Source organism: Furipterus horrens, unplaced genomic scaffold (genome assembly GCF_987537825.1).
Source record: "Furipterus horrens unplaced genomic scaffold, mFurHor1.1.pri manual_scaffold_2, whole genome shotgun sequence".
Classification (NCBI taxonomy): domain Eukaryota; kingdom Metazoa; phylum Chordata; class Mammalia; order Chiroptera; family Furipteridae; genus Furipterus; species Furipterus horrens.
The window spans coordinates 4652782-4677293 of NW_028327172.1; the positions used below are offsets into that span (position 1 = coordinate 4652782).

Here is a 24512-nt window from a genome sequence, read left to right on the forward strand (position 1 = left end):
TCTGGGGCCCCACCAGTCAGATGGAACAAGAAAGCTGCCGACAGCAAGTCCTTTAGGGACAAAGGCACTCATTAATCAAGGAGGAACTCCCTGCGAGGCCACTACTGAGCAGGCTGGACTGCTGGGCTGCCAGCAGCAGGTCATGCAAACCCAGCACCACTGAATGCCTACAGTGTGCCCTCTCCCATGCCAGGCATGCACAGCCACGTCAGGACACAGGGTCACTAGGACGGTCTCACTCCCCTCTGCACCCCCAGCTCCTGGCTGTCTGCCTGCCAGCAGGCAGTCCACCTGTCAGCAGGCCGTCCATGAATGTGTGCTGAATTACTCTTAGATACCTCAGTTTGCAAATGAGAAAAATGAGGCGCTTCACCCCCCACCCTTTTCTGGCAGTGGGGAGGTACTTCTCCTGGATCATGCAGCAAGGCAAGTATGGAGTGCGGTGTGACCTGGCCCCCTGTGCTACCACCTGACACCGGACTGCAGAGAGGAAAGGCTGAGAGTGATTCCTCCCATGGTGGAGCGCAGGGTCAGCTGGGGTCAGAGCTGCATGGCGGGCACAGCTGGACTTTCAGGGGCCTCCGGGAGCCTGGTGTGGGCCTGATCCCAGCATTGTCCAGATGGGGGAGGAGAAAGGGGAGTCGGGACACCACCAAATAGCCAAGTCTCAGCCTTGGTTTCTGGTTCTAAGTCCCATGTTCTTCTGTGCCAAGAACTTTAGCTTCTAAATCTCTCTCACCTCAGCTTCCTTATTTACAAAATGGGAATAATAATAATAACACCTACCTGTAGTGGGATAAAAATTTGTCGTATTGTTCTGAAATCCCTTTGTTCAGTCCCTCCCTTCTCTCTCTTCAATCTAGATCTTGACCCTATTGCTTAAAAAAAAAGTAGGGGACAAAAAAAGGAACGTGATACAACCTTTATTTCTTTCATTCTTGGGTTCAAGTGCCCAAAGACCAGGGGCTGACATAAACATTTGGGAGAATATTTGAGTCTCTGTTGGAGAAAGAATGTTGGAAAACAGCACAAATAAAAAGCAACAACAGCAAACTCTGCACTAAGAGATTCAGAGAGGAGAGGAGAAGGAAGGGTTAAGGTGCTGGGCTCCGCCTCATTGTAGGAGGGAGGGTGGGGCTGGGAAAAGGTAGAACCCTCAGATAGATCTGGAAATCCAAACCCCCTTCCCTTAGAGTCCGAATGTGTTTGGATCCATTTGTGAAGCAATTCATGTCTCAGGACATTGTTGGAAATGATAAAGAACTCAGCTGGCAATGAGTGGAGCTTAATAGTGGGTGTGGTCAGGAAAGAGCCAGTCAGGGAGAGCCTTGCCCAAACTACTGTCATCCCAGGGTGACCACGGGCATGCTCAAGGTGACATTCCCTGAGGACCAAGGACAGAGAACAGTGGGGTGGAATTCACTAAAATAATCCAGCCAGTCACTAAACAAGCAAATAAAAACAGACCCTGAAGGGGGAAGACCACTATTAAGTTGCTACAATATAGTACCTAAAATCTTCAGTTTTCAACAAAAAATTATGTCATGCAAGGAAATGGGGAAGGATGACCTGTAAACTGGGGGGGAAAGCAGGCGGTTATGGTCAGGACGTGGGGAAATCGGCATCCGCACACACTGCTGGTGGGACCAGAAAATGGTGGAGCCACCTAGGAGAACAGTCTGGCAGTGCCCCAAACAAGTAAACATGAAGTTACCACATAACCCAAAATTTCACTTCTCGGTGCATCCCAAGAGAAAGGAAAACGTGCACACAAAAAGCTGTACACAGTATTTGTGGCTGCATTATCCACAATAGTTAAAACATGGAAACAGCCCAAATGTTTACTCATTGTTGAAGGGATGAACAAAAAGTAGTGTGTCTATACGATGGAATATTATTCAGTCATAAAAAGAAACAAACTACTGATACATGCCACAACCTTGAAAACATTATAAATGGATCTTGAAAACATTATGCTAAGTGAAAGAAGCCAGTAGCAAAAGACCACATATTGTGTGGTTCACTTTATAGGAAATGTCAGAATAGAAAAATCTATAGAGACAGTAACAGAGTAGGGCTGGGATAAGTGGCAGAATGAAGCGAGGATGCTAAAAGACACACATTTCTTTTTCAGGTGATGAAAATGTCCCTAAATTCACTGTGGTAATGGTTACATATGTCTGTGAATATACTAAGCACCACTAAACTGTACACTTTAAATGAGTGAATTGTAGGATATGTGAAGTGTATCTCAATATAGTTCTTAAAAATAAAAAATAAAAAAGCAAAGAGCAAAGGAAAAATAGCCAAACACACACAGTGGACTCATGCTGTCTGAGTCCATCGATATAAACCCCAGCAGGAGCCCAAACTGAGCCGTACTGGGCCAGAGGCCCACGGAGGTGGTAAAACCAGAGGAAGGCAAGGCAGTCAATCAGGACGGTGGTCATAATTGAGAAGGGGCCCGTGGAGATGGTGAGGGTGCTGTCCAGGGTGCTGTCCGGTTTCTTCACTAAGTGGGACACCCCTGGGTGCTCGTTTTGTAATAGTTTGTTAAGGTGCACATTTATGTTCTATGAGCTTTGTTTGTTCAAAATATTTTTAATTAGAGGAATGTTAAAAGTACGATGAGATGGCTCAATGAAGCTCATACTCTGCAATTTGAATGAGCAGGGGTTTGTTCTGGCTAAAAGGGCAGGAGGTAGAGGGGGCTGGTGAAGCGGTGACAGCCATGGCCAGAATGAGTGACAGGGGACAGAACCGAAGGGAGCTGAGGAAGCCAGGGAGAATAACTAGGGTGGCAGGACAGGTGTACAGAGAGAAGGAAAGGCCATGGGAGGGGCTAGAAAGGGTCCCTAGCGCTTCAAATCCAGGTAGCCTTGTGGTTTACTTGTTTACTCATTCATCAGCAATGTTATTAAATACCTACTTTGGGGCATCCCAGTGAACCTGCTTCTCACTAGCCCCAAAGATTCGTCCCCAGCAATCACATTTATCTCTGACATCATCCCCTGATCACAGCAGAAAGGAGGGAGGAGGGCTGCCATCCTTACCCAGGCTGGATCAATCACATTCCATTTGTTGGGAATTTGGGATGGAAGTTCAGAGACAGACATCTTCTGCCCTGGGTTGCAGAATCATGGAAGTCATCCGTGGTGGAAATGGGTTTGTTACGGATAACAGTAAACTCTCCTTTCACCTTTACGACTCTTATCACTTAGGGAATTCTGTAGTCTTTAGGAGCTCTGTGCCAGGAACCAAGACACAGACCGAATACATATTTCTTATTATAAGTCCCAATGCCACAATAACCAAAGATGTCAATGTGGCTGGTGTGCGATGAGGGAGAAGAGAGCAGTGGTCAGAGGGGAGTGAAGAGGGGCCAGAGCACATCAGGCCGTATAGGGCAGGGTAAAGAATTAGGACTTTACTTGGGTTCCAGTGGGAACTCCTTGGTGTAGGTGAGAGACATGATGACATTGGGGTCACTCAGTGACAAAATCTGATGTGTGCTTTAGGAAGACCCCTCTTGGCTGCTGGAAGGAGGTCTGCAGAGGAGCCTGAGTGGGATGCTGTTAGGCTGCTGTTGGCATCCAGGTGAAAGATATTGGGGTGGAGACCAGGGTTACAGAGGTGGAAGCACAGGAGGCAATACATGTCAGGACCATGGCGTCTGTCCCACAGATATTCCCCAAAGACCTACTGCATGCCAGGCCCAAGGTCAGGCCTTGGACGTACAGGAACGAGCAAGATGTAACATCATGTCTGAGGGTCACACAGAGGCCACTGCAGTGGCCTCCTATTTGGGTAAGGCTGGGCCATGAGCCTTAGTTAGAAATACATTTTTCTTGTGATCCAATACAAACAGACACACAGACACACAAGGGCAGCACAGTTGCATGAGGACACTTAGCTCTACCCCATGTGATGTCCTCTATTTTCTATTCGACTTCATTAAAAATGCTGGTTGAACTCATGAAACCAGTTTTCTAACCCACTGATAGGTCACAACTCTAATTTGCAAAAAGCCCTAAGCTCAAGGTGTCGGCAGGCCTGTTTTCTCCCGAGGCCTCGCTCCTCGGCTCGCACATAGCCGTCTTCTTGCTGGTCTTTCCTCTGTGCAGGCCTGTGTCCCAAACTCCTCTTATAAGGACACCTGTCAGACTGGATGAGGGCCCAGCCTAAATGGCCTCATTTGAACTAATCATGTCTCCTCTTTAAAGATCTTATCTCAGAATACAGTCACACTTGGAGGTACTTGAAGTTAGGGCTTCAATATATTACTTCTGCGGGGGCAGGGGAGATAATCGGTCCAGAAGAGGCACCTTCCTGAGGGGCAGGGAGGCAGAGGGAGGCGGGAAGGAAAGGTGGGAGAGAGCGTGCAGGTCTGCTGCACAGACAGGGAGGCACAGGAGAGCGCGAGGTGGCAGGGAAGCGTACACGCCCGGCTGTGGCCAGAGGCTGTGGTGTGAGGTGGGAGCAGCAGGTTGGAGGAGCTGTCAGGGGCCAGCTGCAGGGCTTTGAGTCTCATGCCCACAAGTGTAGACTTTAGTTTATAGGGCAATGAGTCTCAGCAGGATCCCCTGGGACACTGGAGGAGGATTCCAGAAAGAAGAATTTTAACAGGTGTCTCAGAATGGACCAAGACCCATACTCTGGGAAAAGGAGCTGAAGGGGACCCTAGCAAGTTCTGGACGGGGGCTTGACACCAGCTAAGTTGCAGAGGATAGACTGGTGGGCAAGAATGGAGGCAGGGAAGCCAAAAAGGGGCTGTCCTGAGGGTCCAGCCAAGGAAAGAGGACATCTGAACCAACTATAATAAGAATTAACCCTTATTTTTAAAAAAGATTTTATTTTTTAGAGAGAGGGGAAGGGAGGGAGAAAGAGTGGGAGAGAACCATCCATGTGTGAGAAGCATTGATTGGTTGCCTCTCACATGCCCCCAACCGGGACCTAACACACAACCCAGGCATGTGTCACAACTGGGAATTGAACCAGTGACCTTTTGGTTCATGGGCTGGCGCTCAACCCACTAAGACACACCAGCCGGGACATAGTTAACCCTTAGAGAATGCTTACCATATGTCACATGCCAGGCCTGAGCTAAGCATCCTGCCTGGGTAATCTTATTAAATTCTCTCGACAGTTCTGTGTGGCAGGCATGCTTATTATTCTTTTTTCACAGTTGAGAAAACTGAGGCCCAGAGAGGTGAAGGGACTCACTCCAAGTCACACAGTGAGGGAGAAGTGTGTGTTGGGAGAGGCAGAAAATGGATGTCAGCCCACTTCTCTGGGCAGTCACAGAGCAGATGGCAAGACGGGAGGGAACTGTGGGGATATAAATTGGCAGGATTTGGGGACAGGCTGAGGGGGAGAGGTGAATGGTGTGTGGGTAGTTCTAGGCCCCTAAATCCCCATGTCTTCAATCAAAGGTTGAAGGGAGCTCAGCCCACTCCTTTCTGTCTTCCTCCTTCTTTGCTCTTTCGTGCTGCCCCAGGGGTATCGGGGCACCAGGCCAAGCACTGTTTGCGTGTGGCAGGTACAGAGCTCAGTCCAACTTGTCTTCTCAGCTTCATCTGTTTGCATTGGTGGAAATTCAGAATCCCTGGCCCTTACTCCAGCAAACTGTATCGGGCACCCAATTCTGTCTGTTCATACGGGTCCCTGTCGAGATGGCCCTACCAGACGTTCACCCTGAGAAGACCTCTGGCTGGTCACGTTTCCCTCCAAGGCTGGTGGCCTCTCTGCTACTTCCATGTCATGCTTCAAAGCAGGGGAACCTTTCTGATGCACAAGGACACAGGCATTTCTGCCAAGTCTTCAGTGGTCACTACACAGCTGTTCCCTCGCAAGGGTCTTGCTGCCCCCTTGGGGAATGGGATTAGCCACCCATTGAGCCCTGGCCTGCACCCCTTTACTGGGATCCATTCACCCACCTGGGAAGCAGGCTACCAGCCTTTCCAGCTGGGTCCTCCTGCAGCTCTCATCACTCCCCCTCCCTCTTTCTTCTTTCTCCTTGTAGCCCAGTGACTTTTTATCCTGTGTACATTGGGGGTCCGCAAACCCCCTACCTGCCAACATTTTGTCCAGAATGTTCCACTTTCTAAGGGTCATAGGCTCGGTTTTAGTTTGATTTCTACTTTTGCCCAAACTCTCCAAGCCAGAATCCTGAGCATCAGCCTTGATGCTTCTCTCCTCCACCCGCCTCAAGTTACTCCTCAGGCACAGAGTTCTGTTGATTAGAGAGTGGTTAAGTGCACAGATCCTGGAACCAAGAGGCCTGGGTTCAAATCCCGACCCTGCCACTTTCTAGCAGTGTGCATTTGAACAAGCAACTTAAACTCTCTGTGCTTCAGTTTTCTCATCTGTAAAGTGAGGGTTGTAATAACATTTAAACTTGTTACTATTCATAAAAATGGATACAATTCACACGGCACCAGCATTTGTTGACCAAAAGAAGTTCTATCTTCTAAGTACCTCTTGAACTGGTCCCAAGCCACCATCATCTCTTCACCATCTTCCTGCCCTGGCCTCATGGAACTTCCTGCATCCACCGTTGTCCTCCTCCAGCCCCTCTGCATACCCAAGCTGGGGGCACCTTTTCAAAGTGCAAATGTGATGCAAATGCTCAGCGCACCTCAATGGCTTCCTACTGCACAGCCCACACTTCTTAACTAGGCTGACAAGGCCTGCGTGATCTGGTCCTACTCACGTGTCCGGCTTCATTTTCTTTTTCTTTTACTTCTTCTTCTTCTTCTTCTCTTTCTCCTTTTTCTTTCTTTCTTTCTTTCTTTTTTTTCATTCTTTCTTTTTTTAGAGAGAGAGTAAAGTTTATACTCACTCTACAAAAAAGGAGAGGGGCATGGTGTGGAGAGATACACCAGCCTGGCTTCATTTTCACCACCAAACCCTCTGCACTAACACATTTCAAAGGTAGACTAAGGAGTTGCTTCCTCATCATCCGTAAGAGTCACAATAATCAAAACTGTCCTTTCAATGACAGGAAGTGGAAATTGCACCCAACAGAGTCCAACTTGTCCCAGGTTGTACTCGTGGCTCCCAGAGCACCTGCTATGCCCATCTACTTCTTGATTCCTTTATTCATAAAGAATTTATGTCTTTATTTGTAAATAAAGGGTGGTCAGTGTGGGGGACCCAGACATAAATCATACCCAGCCTGGCTTGTTCTGGGCCAGGCCCTCTTCTAAGTGATTTAGCTGAACTAACTAATTTTTTGTGAGGCAGACACTATTATTAGCCCTATGCTACTAGTGAGGAAACAAAGCACAAGAGAGTCAATTATCTATCCAAGGTTTTACAGCTAGTCAATCAAAGGACCAGCTTGGCTCCACAGTCTTGATCAAGGTTAATAGGTTGAATGCTATAAAGAACTTGGCTGTCAGAAGCAGGAACAATCACATTAGTGAGAGTTTAATGCGGATTCATAATTTTAAAACTCTCAGTTTACAGTGTGGTCTGACACAGATTAACTCCTTTTAATAGATGAGGCAGTACAGAGCCATAAACGTCACAAGATCTAGAATCAGACAATCCCAGTATTTATTTCCCAGCCCTGTCACATCCTGGATAGGTGGTTTGGGTCCCCTTTTTTGGTGCCTCAACGCTCTTATTTGTAAAAAGGCTAAAATAAAACATGCCGTTGTGAGGATTAAATGAGATAATACCCTTAACACAGGGCCTGGCATGTAGCGAGTACTCGAAAGAAGTTAAATGATATGCAGTGATATCATGGACACAAACGACGTACTAAGTACATGCTGAACGTGTTAAGCCTCACAGCAGCTCTGTGAAGGTTTTGTCCTCCTTGTACACTTAATAGCTGACCAGAAGCCACGCATTGTTCTAAAGCAGTTTGCTAACTCAACCCTCACAATTCCTAGGGGTAGGTGCTACACATGTTAATCCCCATTGTACAAGGGAGGAAACGCAGCATAAATTAACTTGATCGGCTTGACAGGCAGCAAGAGGAGCGAGCGGGCAGTTTGCTTCCAGAGTCTGTACTCTTAAACCATAACGCCTTTCAACAACAGGCAAGACAACAGACTCAGCGAGTAAAGAGAGTGTCGCTATACCTAAGAAAGAGTTCTAGGTTCATTTCAAACCCAAGGATAATCGCCGTGTCCAGCAGATAGCGCCCCAGCCTACAGCAATCTGCGGGATTTGCAGGAGCGGGCAAAACTACCATACCCACAATGCTATGCGGTACAAAGGGCCTTCTTCAGTTTAGTTGTCTAAAGCACTGCCTGTATGAGCTCCGGGAGGAATGTGTGTACCCAAGCTATTCAGGTTCTTCCCCTATCTTCAAATACAAGGTAAAAGTTCTTTCTTTATATCACCCTCCTCCCTGTCTTACTAGTTGGAGAGCGGAAGGACCGAAACAGGTCTGTCCTTCGTTGGCTTCACGTGCCCTAACCTAAGAAGAGGACCCTTGACCTCTAACCCAAGATGGCGGCCCCCGGAGCCGTCTCTTTTGCTGGTGACCTGAGATGAACTAAGACCGCACACCACGCATCATGTCGAAGCTAGGCCGGGCCGCTCGGGCTGTCAAGAAGCCCGAGGCCGCTGGCGTGATCCGGGCCATCGTGCGGGCGGGCCAGGCGGTACCCGGGCCCCCACTAGGCCCCGTCCTGGGACAGGTGCAACCGCAGCTGGAACCCGGCATGGGAGGCGCCGCGGGGAGGGAGCTAGTATTCAGGTGGAGGGTGCAGGCTGGGGAGCCAGGAAGGCCTCGATTCAGAGCTACCCACATGCCTACTGTCCTTCCATTAGTTATATAGCTTCTTGGAGGCTCAGATTCCTCAGTCCTTTCTCAGGGGACTGGCGAGGATGCATACAAATCATTTGGCACGTAAAGGGTAGCTGAGTCTGGGTGGAGGAAAGAAATTGAGAACGTAGAGGAGGGAAGACGGAGGAGGCGCAGACAGAGCCTCCTGGGTGGTAGGAAGCCCTACCTTCCTCCCTATACTAATCCTTGTGCTTCTGCCACAGCGAGGCGTTTCCATCAACCAGTTCTGCAAGGAGTTCAACGAGAAGACAAAGGACATCAAAGAAGGCATCCCTTTGCCGACCAAGATCTTTGTGAAGGTGCAGAGTCAGGACTGTGACCCCAGTTTCTTTTCCTCCGTCCTGTGCTCCCTAAGCCCTAGGGCTGGTTGCCTGGAGTTGCCACCCAGTTCCTAACTGGGGGCAAGTCTCTTTCTGTTGCTGGGCCCCACTTTCCTCATTTACACAGTGGAGACTGAACTATCTTTTCTGATGTTGCCCCGCCATATTGCAGGGCATCCATTTGCCCCTGCATTTCACTGGGACTTCCTGAGCAAAGCTGGGCCTGGAATAGAGGTGACAGGGCTGTTTGCTGCAGACTTATTTTTCCTGTGGTTTTGTGGTTTGTTGGAGGGACACCATCGGAAGGTGACTCAAGGGAGGAGAGACTGGAAGTTAGAAGTTCCCTGGGTTGGAGCAACGGGGGTTGGGAGAGGCAGGAACAGATAGTCTCATTAATTCTTTTTTCCATTAAGCCCGACAGGACGTTTGAAATCAAGATTGGACAACCCACTGTTTCCTACTTCCTGAAGGCAGCGGCTGGGATTGAGAAAGGAGCCCGGAACACAGGTATGGGTCAGGGTTGGCACCTGGGATTCTGGGGGGCTCTGGAAGGAAGCAGTGACACCTGATGGGCTACTTGTTTCTTCCTTCCTTCCAGGGAAGGAGGTGGCAGGCCTGGTGACCTTGAAGCACGTGTATGAGATTGCTCGTGTTAAAGCTCAGGACGAAGCCTTTGCCCTGCGGGACGTGCCCCTGTCCTCTGTTGTTCGCTCCATCATTGGCTCTGCCCGCTCCCTGGGCATTCGTGTGGTGAAGGAGTGAGTGTCCTGGGGAGGCACAATGCGAGTGGAGGGCCTGGACAGTTCTTGACTTTGAGGCAAAGCTCAGAGGGCCCATTAGTGGATGAGTCAGATTCTGAGTCAAAGGACCTTAGATTCTTTGGAGTGGGGAGCCCCATTCATTTGGAATGCAATTGTTAAGCACCTGTTATGTGTTAGGTGTTGTTCTGGGCGTTAGATGAAACTAGGCACTAGATAACCGTGCTTGGCCCCACTCCTAAGGAGCTCACAGTCCAGAGATGGAAGTGGAGCCACAAAGGGAGCGTTAGACTGCCAGACAGACAGTGTTGATAACAGGAACTACAGGTGTCTTGAGAACAAAGTGTAGAACTTCTGATTTTGCCTGGTATGTCAATGAGGACTTCGTATGAGAGGTGACAGAGACCTGGAGAAGGAAGTCAAGGACTGGGGGCAAGTGTTCTAATAAGTGGAAAGGTGGAGGCAAAGAAGTTCAGTGTAATCTGGTATAAAATGTGATACTAGAGGCAAAGTAGGAAATAGTGTGAGAGCCAAGGCCTACAGGGGCCCCCATCATGGGGCTTCGGTGATTTCAGGACTTGTTTCTTTGAAGTGAGATGTGGGGTGAGAGGGCCTCTAACCCCAAGAACACCAGGAAGAACACTCAGCCCTCTACTGGCCTCTTGCTGCTGATGGCAAGGCTGCCGGTTGTTTCCCAAGAGTGGGGTTAAGCATGGAACGGGGATGGGCTTTACTCTTCTCAAATCTTTACTTTCACTGGGAGTACAGAGGTGAGTAAATGTGGTCCTGTTCAGGGGGAGACACACGTGCCTGAAGATTATTGTACAAAGTGTCATGGGGCACAGAGGAGAGGACCGGTTAATCTGGACTGGGGTATAGCTGAGGCCTCAAAGGACCAGTAGGGTTTTAAGAAGGGACTCAAAGGCAAAGGTGGTGAGGCTGGGGTGGCATTCCCGGCAGAGGAAACAGATGAGCAAAGGTACGGGAAGTCCAGGAGCGGGGAAAGGGTTCTGAGACAGTGACATGGGCCCCTCACTTATCATATGTTTTTCTGTACCTACAGCCTCAGTTCAGAAGAGCTGGCAGCTTTCCAGAAGGAGCGAGCCATATTCTTGGCTGCTCAGAAAGAGGCAGATTTGGCAGCTCAGGCAGAAGCTGCTAAGAAGTGACCCCTACACCACACAATCCAGGATTTTGAAGGGGGCCACTGGGAAGGCTGGTTATTATTGCTGTGACTTTAGATTATATATTTTTACACACATGGATGTAATTGAGGAATCAAGCCTAAATAAACATCTTTTGTCACCTGCTCCTGACTTCTGTCTTGGGACCCCAGGGGAAAGTGACCAGTACTGACGGTAGCCACCATGGCAGACTAGCTGCCCAAGGGGTAGGGCTCTTCATGCTGCTTCTCAGATATGTGATCCGAGGCTCAGCCAAGCAAAGCACCTTGTCCAGGTTGAATTGGTGGCAGAGGTCGGAGTAGAATCCCAGACTTCTGATTCAAAACCCTGGTGTTCCTCCCCAGGGATGAGAAAACAGGCAGGGTTGGCAGGGCTGTGAACGCCAGGGCCTGTGTGTACAGAGGCAGCAGAGATTGCTCACGCCTCTACCGGAAATATTCCTTTTCTCTTGGGGACATGCCAGTTCAACAGAAACAGACTCCTTCTGGGGCACTTCAGGCCCCAGCCCCAACAGTGTTACTGCACAGAGTTCCTCAGATCCCAGAGGCTACTTCAGGCCCCTGTACTAAGCTGATCCTGTCTCTGGATCAGGTGTTAGCTGAATGTGAACTATTGTGGAGTTTGTGGCTACAGACCCGTGGGAAGAAGCAGAGCTTCAGTCGGTACCTGCCCAAGGCGGGAGCAGACCTTAGGAAGCCCCCGGCCTTTTGTTTTTCCCATTATCCAGAACATCGAGTACTGTTGTCCTTGCAGAAATGAGGAGGGTCAGGGCAGAATGGATTTACATTTATCAAGCATCTGTTCTCTGCTAAACACTGTTTTGCACTGACATTTGGAAAACAATAAAGTGGGAAATAACCCAAGTCTGCATAAACCCACCACCAGATGAGAATCCTACCAAAATTTTGGTGTATATTTTTTCTATTCTTTATTACTTTGTATGTGTATTTATATATGTAATGCTTTAAATAAAAACAAAGTAGTGTCATACTCTAGATACTGTTGTACTTTACTTTTACTTTTAACTTGGCAATTATTTAGAACATTTTTCATTATTACCTTCCTTACGCAATTTTTGATGACTCTTTAGTATTGTGTCTTATGAATGGATGATAATTTATTTAACCAAGTCTTCAACTGTTAGGTATTTTATTTGCATTAAAAAAAAGATATATTGACTTCTGGCCAAGATGGAGGCGTAGACAGACACTCTGCGTCTCCCTCCACAACTAAGAAGGAATACAGCTACCTCAAAACTAGAAACAACCAGAAGTTCCAGAAAAGCAAACTGTACAGAAGTCCAGCAAACAAAGATATAAAGAAGAAATACTTATCCAGACAGGCAGGAGGGGCGGAGCCGGGGCAGAGAGGACGTGGTGTGGTGATGGCAGCAGTGGCAGCAGCAACCGCAGGCCGGTGGAAGGCGCAGTCACATGTTTTAAAATGTCAGGAGGAGGGACACCTGGGGAGCGTTCCCAGCTTCTCACCGGACCTCGCAGCTCACAGTCCCAGCGCCGGGGAAAATCAAGCCTCATTGCTTCTGACTGTGCAGACCAGTCAGGGTTGGGGCGGAGGCAGAAACTGCTGGTCTCTCAGCGGAGTCCGCTTGTTTAAAGGGCTCCTATAGTCCTAGAACATCCGCAGACCCACCCACTCTGGAAACAACGGCCAGGGCAGCAGCTAGAGGTGCGCCAGTCCGGTACGTAAGTGGGAGAGGTGCCTGGAAAAGGGGTGAGTGCTGGGCAGGTGGTGTTGTTCCCTCTCAGACCCCTCCCCCACATACAGCGCCACAACGTGGTGAAACAGGTCACCCCGTACTGAAGATTCCCTAAGGCTCCGCCCCTTACAACATAACAGGTGTGACAGCTCTACCTGGGACACGGAGACACACAAACACAGGAGCCTGTCAGAATGAGGAGACAGAGAAGTGTGGCCCAAAAGGGGGAATGGATCAAGGTTCCAGTGGGAGAACTAAGTGATGAGGAGATAGCCAACCTCACAGATGAGGAGACAGACAACCTAACAGACACAGAATTCAAAACACTGGTGATAAAGATGCTCGCAGGCTTGACAGATATGCTTGAGTACGGGAAACGCATAAGAGAAGAAGTGAAGGCTATGCTAAGTGAAACGAAGGAAAATCCACACAAAACCAACAGTGAAGGGAAGGAAACCGGGGTTCAAATCAATGATTTGGAACATAAAGAAGAAAAAAACAGTCAACCAGTGCAGAATGAGGAAGCGAGAATTGAAAAAAATAAGGAAAACTTCCCAAATTTTGCGAAGGAGATGGGCATACAGGTCCAGGAAGCATGTAAGGTCCCGGGCAAGCTGGTCCAGAGGGAACCACACCAGGATGCATCATGACTGAGATGCCAAAGGTGAAAGATAAAAAGAGAGTCCTGGGGGCAGCAAGAGAGAGGCGGAGAGTTGCCTACAGGGGGTGCCTATAGGACTATCAGCTGATTTCTCAGAGGATACTTTGCAGGCAGAAAGGGACTGGCAAGCAGTATTTAGTGTGATGAAAGGCAACATGCAACCAGGATTACTCTGTCCAGCAAAGCCATCATTTAGAATGGAAGGGCAGATGAAGGGCTTCCCAGACAAGGTGAAGCTAAAGGAACTCATCATCACCAAGCCATTGTGTGAAACGTCAAAGGGACTTACTTAAGGAAAAGACGATCAAAACTATGAACACTAAAATGACAAAAAACTCACAACTATCAACAACTGAATCTAAAAAATAAAAACAAAATCCAACTAAGGAAACCAGAATAAAAACAGAATCAGGTATGAGGATCATTTGGAGGGTTATCAGCTGGGAGGGGGAAGAGGGAGAAATGAGGAAATGGTTCAGGGATTAAGAAGCATAATTAGTTGGTACAAAATAGACAGGGGGAAGTTCAGAATAATATAGGAAAGGGTGAAGCCAAAGAACTTATAGGTATGACTCATGGACATGAACTAAGAGGGGTGGGATTGCTGGAGGGAAGAGGGATACTGGGCAGAGGGGAGCAAAGGGGAAAAATATTGGAACTACTGTAACAACATAATAAAATATACTTTAAAAAAATAAAAGAGAGTGTGGGGGTGGTAGAAAAAAATAAAATAAAATAAAAGACATATACAGCCCTGGCCGTTGTGGCTCAGTGGTTGGAGCATTGTCCCATACACTGAAGGGTGGTGGGTTTGATTCCTGCTCAGGGCACATGCCTAGATTGTAGGTTCAATCCTCAGTTGGGCACATACAGGAGGCAACTGATGTTTCTCTCTAAAATCAATGACTACATCTTCAGGTGAGGGGGAAAGAATAAGTTGAATTTATATGTATATTTGTGTACATATATGAATATATGTATCTGTGTGAATACATACATAAATACACATATACAAACCCATCATCTGCAAAACAGTTTTTGAGGGCTCATGTGTCAGGTCCTGGGCTCAGAACTCCTGCTACTGAGCACACAGAATAAATGTGACAGACACCGTTCCTGCCTTCAGAGAACCCTTAGGGAACGTACTGTACACTCTTTGCAGACAGTTTATTTACTTTTTAAAATGTTTCCCACAGCTAGAATGTCAGCTCTGTGAGCCCAGAGACCGTGTCTGTCTTGTTTGCTGCCATATCCGCAGCACCCAGAACAGTTCTGGCACACGTAGCTATTGTAAATATTTATCACATGAAAAAACGAGACTGAAGAGCTGGCACTTGACCTCAGTCTTTATGACCCAAAAACTTGAGCTCCTTTCCCCACATTCAGCTCCCAGGGCAGAGTCTGATATCCGTAGGAAGTGAAGTGGCTGAGAGTCAGATCTGGCTTCTGTAGCAACTCTGGGAGGGCCACTGGGCAAGTGTCATTCCCCCTCCCGACCCCACCCCCGGCCTCAGTCTATCCATCTATTCTAAGCTGTGAGGCGCAGAGCCACAGGCAGAGGAACAGAAGCAGGCCCTTCTCTGTCCAGCAGGTGGAGCCATTGGCTCTTCCAATTATTTTCTCTCCTGTGAACTTGGCTGCTGGGTCTCTAGTTGGGACTCTAATGTGTGTCTTGAGCTTATAGTCATTTAAGATGCACAGTTGAGAGTTACAACCCTTTGCCCTCTGGGGAACTTAAAAATAATTTTTGTGGTAGAAACTGGTGACTTTCTACTCAAATCCTTGGGCTGATCTTCCGAAATGGTCCTTTCAATAAAATATTTCTAATGTCCCTGCTGTGTGCCCAGCCCTGTGCTGGGTGCCAGCGAGGGAACTAGGACAGGTCCTTGTGGCACTTAGAGTCCAATTCTTTTGTCCAGGTTGGAGAACAGATGCACAGGAAGGCAGAGGGTAAGACTTCGCCTTCCTGTTTCACTCAGGGCTCCATCCCAGGTGGAAAAGGGGTGACAGTTTCCTGGAATGTCTTCCTTCCCATGGGACCCTCTGAAGGGTGCAGCCCCAGAGCTGGAGGATTTGGAGTGAGGGAAGGTTTAAACCTCAAGGAAGTTCTCAATACTGTGCTTCCAGCTCCTGGAATTGAGCCCCTATATTTCACTGTGGAGGAGGGGGGAGACTGGGGCCTGGAGTTTCCCTCCTCTCCTTGAGGAAGGAACTTCCTCTAAACCTTTGCGGTCACCATTACCTTCTAATTCATTTTCTTTACCCCCACCAAGGACATGCTTATTGATTTTAGAGAGAGGGTTAGGGAGAGAAACATCACTGCACACGCCCCTATTGAGCCTGAACCCACAACCTAGGCATGTGCCCTGACCAGGAGTCGAACCAGTGACCCTTCAGTGGTTTACGAGACAATGCTCCAACCAACTGTGCCACACTGGCCGGGGTTCCTTCTAATTCATTTTAATAAGTCAGGTCTGGTTTGTGCTCCTCATCTTATAGAGACCCCATCAATTTAAAGCAGCACCTTTGGTAGGTAAGCACCATTTTTTTCCAGCCCCTATCTACCTGAGAAGAAACTGAGGCTCAGGTCCCACTCAGCAAATGGTGGGTGGATTTGAATCCAGGTCTTTTTTTCTCCTAATTTTCATTTTTTCTCCCGCCATGCCCTGTGGCTGCTGGACTCTCAAACTTGGAGGAAAACAGTCTTTTTGGAAATGTTTTCTCTTGACTTACTAAGTTCTATTCTGCTCTGAAGTTCAGAGTCTGCTCCAGCATGCAGGCCTGGAGGGGAAGAGGTCCCCCATTCCAGCCCAAGCCTGCCTTTCTCGGGTCATCTGGGTTGGGTGATTTGAAATGGTGGTTCCCGGGCTTTGGGGGCAGAGGAGCTAGCCCAGAGCTTGGATGCAGATGCCATGGATGTGGTGCCCACTTAAGCTGCTTACCAACTGGTGGGGGGGATCACTTTCTACCTGTGATCCTGTTTCTTCATTGGTGAAATGGTGCTAACACGCCTGTTCAGAGGCTTCACTGCAGTGAATACAGGACGGGAAAGTGTTTGTTAGCTGGTCGGCCCACGGAAGGTGGTTATCAGTTCCAGTGAGCGGGCTCCAGAGGCAGGTGTTTCCCTGCAGGACCAGGCTGAAGGAAGAAGCTCCTGTTCCTAGACACCAAACCCATGACCAGGAAAATGCCACGCTGAATCTACTTCCCGTCCCCTGGCCCTTCTGCTCCTCCCCTGCTGGGAGCACCCCAGGCCTGAACACGGGGGGGACCCCAACAACCTCCAGTATGAGACGCCCAAGCAGCCTGAAGGCAAGCTGTAGTGTCCATTTCAGCCCCAAGCCCTCCAGCTTCCGGCACAGGGCGGACACCACACTGGACCCTCGGGTGTTGTGTGGACAGCGGAAGGAGTGAGAAGTGAATAAAGAAATGCCAGGCTGCGGCCAGGCCCAGACTTTCCTTCCTGACCCCTCAGACTCCCATCTGGGCCTCCCAACCTCTCAGGTCCCCGCCCTTCCCTTTTTTACAGCATGACACCAGGGGTACCAAAAAGGCAAATTGGACTTTATTATAAAGTTGGCTACAAAGTCACCGCAGCACCATGAGGTGGCCACCTGGGCAGGCCCAGGCAGTCTGGCAGCCGGGTGAGTCCCGCACCAGGTACACGCACTCATGCAAGCACATGTGTGACAGCGGCAGGTCTGCCTTCCTCCATCGGAAAGGAACGTAGCATCTCTTCACGCCCCCCACCCCAGGCGCGGGGCGCAAAAGTCACAAGAAGGGCCGCCAGGGCGGCAGAGTCCATCGGAATTGAAATCCCGTTACTGGTGTGTAGAGAATTCTACGTGGGTGTCAGGAGCCCCTCGGGACACAGGCTGGCCCTGATGGGTGCTGCCTTTCTCCCACCAAGGCCCAGGGGTGGCTTGGCCCCCAGGAGTAGAGAACTGGCCCAGGCCCATGGGGCAGCGCGGGGGGAAGTGAGACTCCCCCGTTCTCCACTTGAAATCCCATTCAAGGAAACTCACTACGAGTGAATACAGATTGAAATGGAAACTGGTATCGCTGGAAGTCTCTAAATTTTAAAAAGAAGCTCCCCTCCCTTGCCCTCCCACCTCCCCTCACCCAATCCTGCAGGGCCTGGGGAATTAGATATATCCCCCTCCAGCCCCTAGAGTCCCCCCAACAGTCCCGGGGGGGTGGAGAGCAGCTCCACGTCTTGATGACAATATGCCATACTTGACGACGTTAAGTCACAGACTTATTCAAAACGTTGGTTCCCCTCCACTTCCATCTGGAGAGAGAGAGAGGGAGAGAGAGAGAGAGAGGACAATCAGTAGGCCTATTAGGAGAGATAGGCTGAGGATGCGACACACAGTGTGAACTTTACGTATGTTGGCCCAATGACTGAATGATCATCAGAGGCACAGCAGAAAAGGGAATTAGGATGCACAGAGTGACTCTGTGGCCGTAGTTTTGGAAAGGATGGAGCCATGGCAGGGAGCCTCTGATGGGGCCAGGGGATGAGTCTCACTCTCTTTACTTTTCCAAACACCCACAAATTCTTACTCTGTAGTCCCTTTAGGAGGGAAGAATACAGAGATGGAGCTCTATCGCCTCGACCATCGATCTGTGTGTGACATTAGGCAACTTTCTCTAATTCTGGGACCTTGATTGTCTTCATCTGTAAAATGGGGTGATGATGGCTGATCTAGGTCCTTCCCAGAGTTAAGAGCTACAAACTATTAGTCAAGGAGTCTCTTACATTTTATCCCACACCCCTAACCCCTGCCCTCCATGCCTATTAGTCCAGAACTTCCATATTGTTTTTTAAATTATTTCTTATCCTCACTGCCCCCTTGGGCAGCAGGCAGTGTTTCCAATTAATAAAGCTGAGGTGCAGAAAGGGGAACTTACTCAATCTAATCCCACCCAGCATCTCACTGGCAGGTCAGGGACTTGAATTCTTGGACATTTGGGCTGGACTCACCTTCATGGAAGCTGTCTTGAACTTGGCTCTGGAGTTGATGCAACTCATCGGTAAACCCATCGTAGGGGAATGCTGAGACACCTGTCTCAAAGGCGGTTTCATATGTGGCCAGATCCTCCAGGAAGCTGTGGTCTTCTGGGGACAGGTTGTTGCAAGGTGACAAGGTCCCTCCTGGGACCGCTGTCTCAGGATCCTCTGAATTCCATTCCCCATTGGGGTCTGGGGTAGAGAGATCCATGAAGATGTCTTCCACGGGCGTCTCTTCCAGGAATATGTTATCAGGGCCAACCAGGAAATCCAGCTCCTGGCATTTCCAGGGTTTCAGGTCCAGGCTGAGCACAGGAGGGCCAGCCCCTGACAGGGACAGGTTGGAGTCCAGGGGCTCCAGCCCCCCAAGTGGCTCTAGCCCACCCGTGCAAGCCTCAGCTGAGAAAGGCCTGTCCATGCCCTGTGCCAACTGGCTGATCTGCTGGATGAGACGGTCTATCTCATTCTGCTCCTTCTCCGAGTAGTGGAAGAAACTGTGCTTGACTGGGGAGGCCTCAGGTGTAAGCAGGCCTTCAGGCACCAGGGGCACGTCCACAGAGAGGGGGCCCCGGAGCTGGGCTAAGGCCAGGAGCGTGCAGTCCCCATTACCAGGGCTGCTAGGACTTGGAGGCAACTTCTCATAGAGAAAACTGCATCCCTCCTGGGCAAAGTAAGTCTTGGTGGGATTGGGACTCAGTTGTTCTGGGAACGTTTGGCTGGGGCTGTTCAGGTGGGCTTGGAATGCTGTGCTGGGAGGAGTCAGCTGCTCACGGGCAGTGCTGCCCAGAGGCTCTGGGAAGGTGGCAGTGCTGGGGAGCAGCTGGTCTGGAAAGTTGGAGGTGCAGGGAGTCAGCTGGTCTTCATAGCTTCTGACTGATGTTTCGGTCAGCTGGCCTCGTAGTGGACTAGTCAGTGGATCTGGGAAGGTTGCGCTTCTGGGCGTCAACTGCTCAGAGAAGGTCATGGCACTCGGAGTCAGCTGTTCTTGGAGAGAACTGGATGGAGTGGGCAAGTGGGTTTGGAAGGGCTCATGGAGGCTGAAGAGGAAGGCACAGCCTCCCGGCTGGTGTGGTGTGTAGGGTGGGGTGCACACAAGATCCTTGCTCAGGTCAGCTTGAAGAGAAGGCTCAGGGCCAGATGGAAATGTCAGGTAACTGAAGCCCAGCTCTTTGGAAGGTCGGGGAAGCTCTTCTGATGTTGAGACAGCACCCACCTCGGGAGCACTGGGGAAACTGGTGCTTCTAGGAGCCCCCAAGCCTGGGATGAAGAGGGGGCTGGAGCACTGCTCCTGGGGAAGGATGTTCTCAGGGAACAAGGGCAGCATGGTTGGGGTACCCAGGACATAGGCTGCCCGAGTGTCTTCAGAGTTCAGCTGTTGGCGGAGGCTCCAGGCCTCTGTGTTACTGGAAAGGAGAGAAGACACAGCCAGTAAGGATTTGCTGGCCGTGCCCAGAGCAGTTCCCCGATTTGCATCTCCTCCATGACCATCTCCCCTGCCCGCTCCCAGGCTCCTGCCTTGAAGCTCACCTGATTGGGTAGTTATTGGCGGTAATGGGGCCTTCTGGACCTTCTGAGTATAACAGGCAATAAATCCATGCCCAGCCTCCAGGCTTGGCCTGCAGTCTCACTACCATCTCTGCCTGAATATCTCCACTCTCAGCCACTGAGGGGACAGAAAAAATGCAGTTAGGACACACATCAGGCAACATCACCTAAACTATCACTCCACTGACCTCTCCACTGAGTTGGGGTATCTGTGACATCCTCCTCTGACTACCCTAACCTGAGCCACTCAGCTCCCCACCTTGACATGAGGTCCCCCAGTCCTGATGGTATTCTCACCTTGACTCCTCACCCTAATGTTCACCTGATAACAATCAAAACTGTTGGCCTCTGATATCTCCTCAGTATCAGTCTTGACCACAGCCCTTCTTTGTTGGGTCTCCCATGCCCTTTCCCAGCTCCCTGTCTTGTCCCCGGCTTCTCTGGACACTCACACAGGCGGTAGTGCTGAGAAGAGGCGTGGCCCAGGTCCTCAGGGTGCAGCAGTCCATACCATGATTTACAGAGCAGCTCACTGCGCTCAAAGCCCAGGTAGATTAGGACACTGGGGAAGTGGAAAGGGTGAGGTCAGCTTTCTGTTTTCCCTGCTTGTCCCAGGCATCTCATTCCCTCCCAGGTCCTACATCCCCTTAGATCCCATCCTTCTTGCCCCTGACTCCAGAATCTAGGGTCTCCTCATCTCTGCTCTGCCTTCCTCTTGGGGTCTGAACACGTTGGGCTTACCTCTCAGAGATGTCCAGTAGTGCCAGGTCCTTAGCGTGACGGCTCTGGAACATGGCCAAGAAGAGTGAGGCAGGGCCGGGGCCAGGACCAAGGCGGGGTCTTGCCTCCAGCGGGGCACAGAAGGCTGTGAACACTGGGTTTCCTGCCCAGTAGGCTCCAGGTGGATGGGCGTGGAATCGGCCTCGAATAAGCACCAGTTTGTTGCCTGCGCTCTGGCGCCTAAGGGACTTGGATGTGTTGAAGCGGCAGCGGAAGAGGCGGTCTAGGTGAGTGAAGAGAAAAACTGGTAAGAGGGCAAATAGCTGAGAGGGAAGGCAGATAGGGAGGAGCAGGGCAGCAGAGGGGAGACTGGGCTGAGGAGGGGAGAAAGGAATTCTCACCAGTGTCCAGAGTAGAAGGCAGGGTCAGTTGCTGGCGCACAGTTAGGTGGTCAGCTGGGTCGATGATGTCATAGATACTGTCACCCTGGGCAACCAGGTCCACCTGGAGAAAGGTGAAGAAGAGATGACCATTAGTGGAAGCAGCAAGAGCCAATCCTTGACACACAGCAGCTTGCAGTTTGCCCCTGAGCAATTCTCAGATTCCCAGAAACAGAAAGCGCACTGTATCCCATCTGTGCCCCAGCACAAGCTGAGAGAGCCCCCTGAGCACTCACCATGGAGTGGCCCAGATGCTCGTTCACACTCTCTGACAGATAGAGCAGCTTCCCTTCAGCCGTGAACACAAGCAGAAACCCAGGGAGCGCGGCCACTACGTCTTCAAGCTCTTGAGCTGAGAGAAGACCCGTGGGGCCTGCCAGAGGAGAGCCTGCAGGGTAAGAAGACATGGTGGGTTAGGAGTAAGACTAAGATGCGAAGCAGAAGTGAGGAAGGCATGGCGTGAATTTCAGAAAATCCTGAGGAATTTCTCGTGGCCTTGCCTCTGCGCACACCTGTTGACCCACTGCCCGCGGCTCTTGCCCGAGGAACCTGTTGCTGGACCGCCAAGTCGGGCCGGGCTTCCGCAGCCTGCATTTCAGGACCGCGGACAGCGCCCCAAAGCCGCCCTGGCCTTCAGCACCGCGGGCAGCGCCTCGTAAACCGGTCGGTGCTGTCCGCATCGCGGGGAGCGCTTCGAAGGCGGCAGAAGCCCATGCAGCTCCGCTGAGCGGCGGCTGCGCTCCCCCAGGCTTTGGTGGCTCTATCCCTGCACCTTCCCGGGCTTCCCTCTCCGGGCTCCAGGCGCACCTCTGAGCTGGTGGGAACTGGGACCATTCTGTCCTGGCTCTCTCTTAAGTCTGGCACTAGGGACACTGTCCAGGCTCTCTGTTCTTCACCCAGAACTAAGGTGAAGTCTGGACAGAGCTCAGGAGGAAAAGTGGGAGCTCTTTAGCCCCCCGAGTCCCTTTTCTCCCCGCTCGCCAACACGCTGCCCCAGATATGCACAATCCCAGAGGGTTCCGTTGGCTTCCCTGTCCCGGCGTCCGCCGGCTCGGGTCTCTGGCAGCCCCAGGTTGCTCACCTCCAGCGAAGAAGACGCCCTTGCGAGTGTAGATGCAGGCAAGACTCATGATGTGCAGGTAGGACAGCCGGACCTTGTCCGCTTCGGCCAGCGGGAGCAGCTCCTTGAGGTTCCGGATCTCGGCGTTGATCTGGTCGCGGCGCGCCTTGGAGGCGCCCTTGGTGGAGCGGTACATGCCCAGCGGCTGTGGAGCTCCCGCTCAGGCGCTCCGAACACCTGCGGTCCCGTCCCGGCGCGCCGGTGGCTTCCTCCTGCTCGCTTCCCAGTCTCTCGCTCAGGCTCTCTCCTCGCCTCTCCTGGGCTCCGCTCGGCTGCGCTGCCCCCTTCGCCGTCCTCCTTCCGCCTTATATAGCTCCTGCCAGGCGTGGGGGGGCCGCTGTAGAGAAAGGGGGGCGGGAAAGCGGGAGGCCGGGCTAAGCAAGCTGCAGCGGGAGCCGCGGGCAGGCGGGGGGCGCTCCTCCGCCCTCCCCGGCCTCCGACGTCATCCCGTGACGTAGAGCGAGAGCAGGAGGGGCCGGAGGGGGGGAGCGGGGGCTGCGGCGGGGGCCGGGCTGGCGGCAGCTGAGCCGAGAGGCAGGTGCCGCGTTAGGAAGGCCTGGAAGGGGGTGCAGGGACCCAGGCGTCCCGATGTGTCCAGATGAGCAAAGCGACAAGGCGAGGAGGCGGCCCCCTGGCAGGAGGCGCTGCAGGGGGCTGCAGGGGGCAGGGAGAGGCTGGTTCCCACCCTGGGTTTTCCTAAGAGAGAAGGAAATGGGAAGGGCAGTGTTGTCCACAAATTCCCCCTCCCTATTTGCCAGACAAAGGTCACGGTCACACGAGGGGAAGGAGGGCCTTTTCTGGCATCTCTGTGGCCTCTGCGGGCGAGGTCACAGCTGGGGTGTCTCTCTAGGGATTCCTCAGTCTAGGATTCCCTTAGTCACTTTCAAAGAACAAGCCTCATCCCCCCTCCCCCCTTTCCAAGGCCAGGCCTTGCCATTTAGCAGGGGAGTTGCACAGGGTGGGCTGCGGAGCTCTAAGAACCTAGGATGAGGTGCAAAGGGGGTCCCGAAGAAGAGGGACCAGCTGAATTCGGCCTTGGCTCTATCTCCCCACAGCCAAAAATAGAAAAATCAATGCCAACTCTGGAGTCTGCAGCGATTCCTTGTTTTCCTGTCAACTAATTAACCCCAATCACTGACGGGGGAAACCGAGGCAGCGTTCTAGGACGTGGTGAGGATCGGAGTTTGCACCGAGGTATCCCTTCCCGCCCCCACCCGCCCCCGCTGTCAATCCCCAAAGCGAGCGGGTCCCCCCCGCCGGATCACCAGCCGGTGTCTCCCCGCGGGCCGGGGGCGGGGGCGGGGGCGGGGCCGGGGAATCCCAGCTCCTTATTTGGATAGGAATCCTCCGGCGCTGGCTGCGGCCGCCGCGGCGGGCGGAGCCTGGCTGCCTCCGCAGCGCTCGGGAGGCCCCCCTCCGCGGCCTCCGGCGGGGAGGATGAGGAAGCAGCAGAGGAGCGAGGGGGCTGTGCAGGACCTCCTGAGACCCTTGCACCTGCCAGGGACCCCTTTACTCCGACAGGCTGTCCTTTACACCCGCTCCCGCACCGTCCCTGTCTTCGGCGCTCGGACTCCTCCCTCGGTCTCTCTGCCTTGGACGTACCACATCCCCCTCCCTTTGGCCCGAACGAACTAGAGGCTTCACCTCATTGCCTGCTTGGCGGTCTGTCTCAGCTTTGCGCGCCCTCTACTCCCACCCCCCGCCCCCCGCCGCCGTCCCCAAAGGCTCCCCTTCTGCTCTCTCGAATCTTCTTCCTTTGTCACTTTTGTCGCCTTGGCCCTATCCACCTCTTTCTTTCCCTTTTCAGCACAGACGATTGCTTTCTGTGGGCTGAGGGATTCCTTTCTACACCCCCCCCCCAGGATTCCATAAAACGAGAAAGAAGTGGGCGAGGGGATATTTTATGTGGAATCTCACTTGGGGGTGCGAGTGGGGGTTGTGTGAAATCACTTGAGGGGCTGGAAATGAGGTCACTTAGAAATGAGGGAGAGGGATTGGCCTGACTGCAGAAAGTCACATAGGAAGAGTAAAGGTGAACTTTGATACCAAGAAGTGAAATTTGGGGTCAGGGGAGCCTCACTACTCATGGGAAAGGGTAACAGCAAGGGAAGCAGCCTGGGAGGAGGTGAGAGCGGAGGAGAAGGGGAGAGGGTGTGTTGGGGGGGCTCTAATCCTGACCTCCTGTGTCGTTCTGACAGACGTTGGGGCTATTCCCATCTCGTGTTCA

The 24512-nt window shown here is 51.6% G+C and overlaps 2 protein-coding genes across 2 annotated transcripts; one reads left to right on the forward strand and one right to left on the reverse strand.

The window, feature by feature from the left end:
- The first annotated feature begins 8427 nt into the window (after positions 1-8427).
- On the forward strand, positions 8428-11193 carry MRPL11 (mitochondrial ribosomal protein L11). The gene is made up of 5 exons (XM_090267440.1): positions 8428-8657; positions 9010-9105; positions 9540-9633; positions 9725-9884; positions 10948-11193. Exons 1-5 carry the CDS (start codon positions 8535-8537, stop codon positions 11051-11053), a joined length of 579 nt encoding a protein of 192 aa, XP_090123566.1. The 5' UTR covers positions 8428-8534; the 3' UTR covers positions 11054-11193.
- Positions 11194-17567: 6374 nt separating this feature from the next.
- NPAS4 (neuronal PAS domain protein 4) lies at positions 17568-22545 on the reverse strand. The gene is made up of 8 exons (XM_090267441.1): positions 22247-22545; positions 21402-21553; positions 21127-21229; positions 20747-21008; positions 20458-20567; positions 19988-20123; positions 18434-19863; positions 17568-17737 (listed from the first exon to the last, which is right to left on the reverse strand). The coding sequence occupies exons 1-8, from the start codon at positions 22419-22421 to the stop codon at positions 17709-17711; spliced, it is 2397 nt and encodes a 798-aa protein (XP_090123567.1). The 5' UTR covers positions 22422-22545; the 3' UTR covers positions 17568-17708.
- Positions 22546-24512: the final 1967 nt, after the last annotated feature.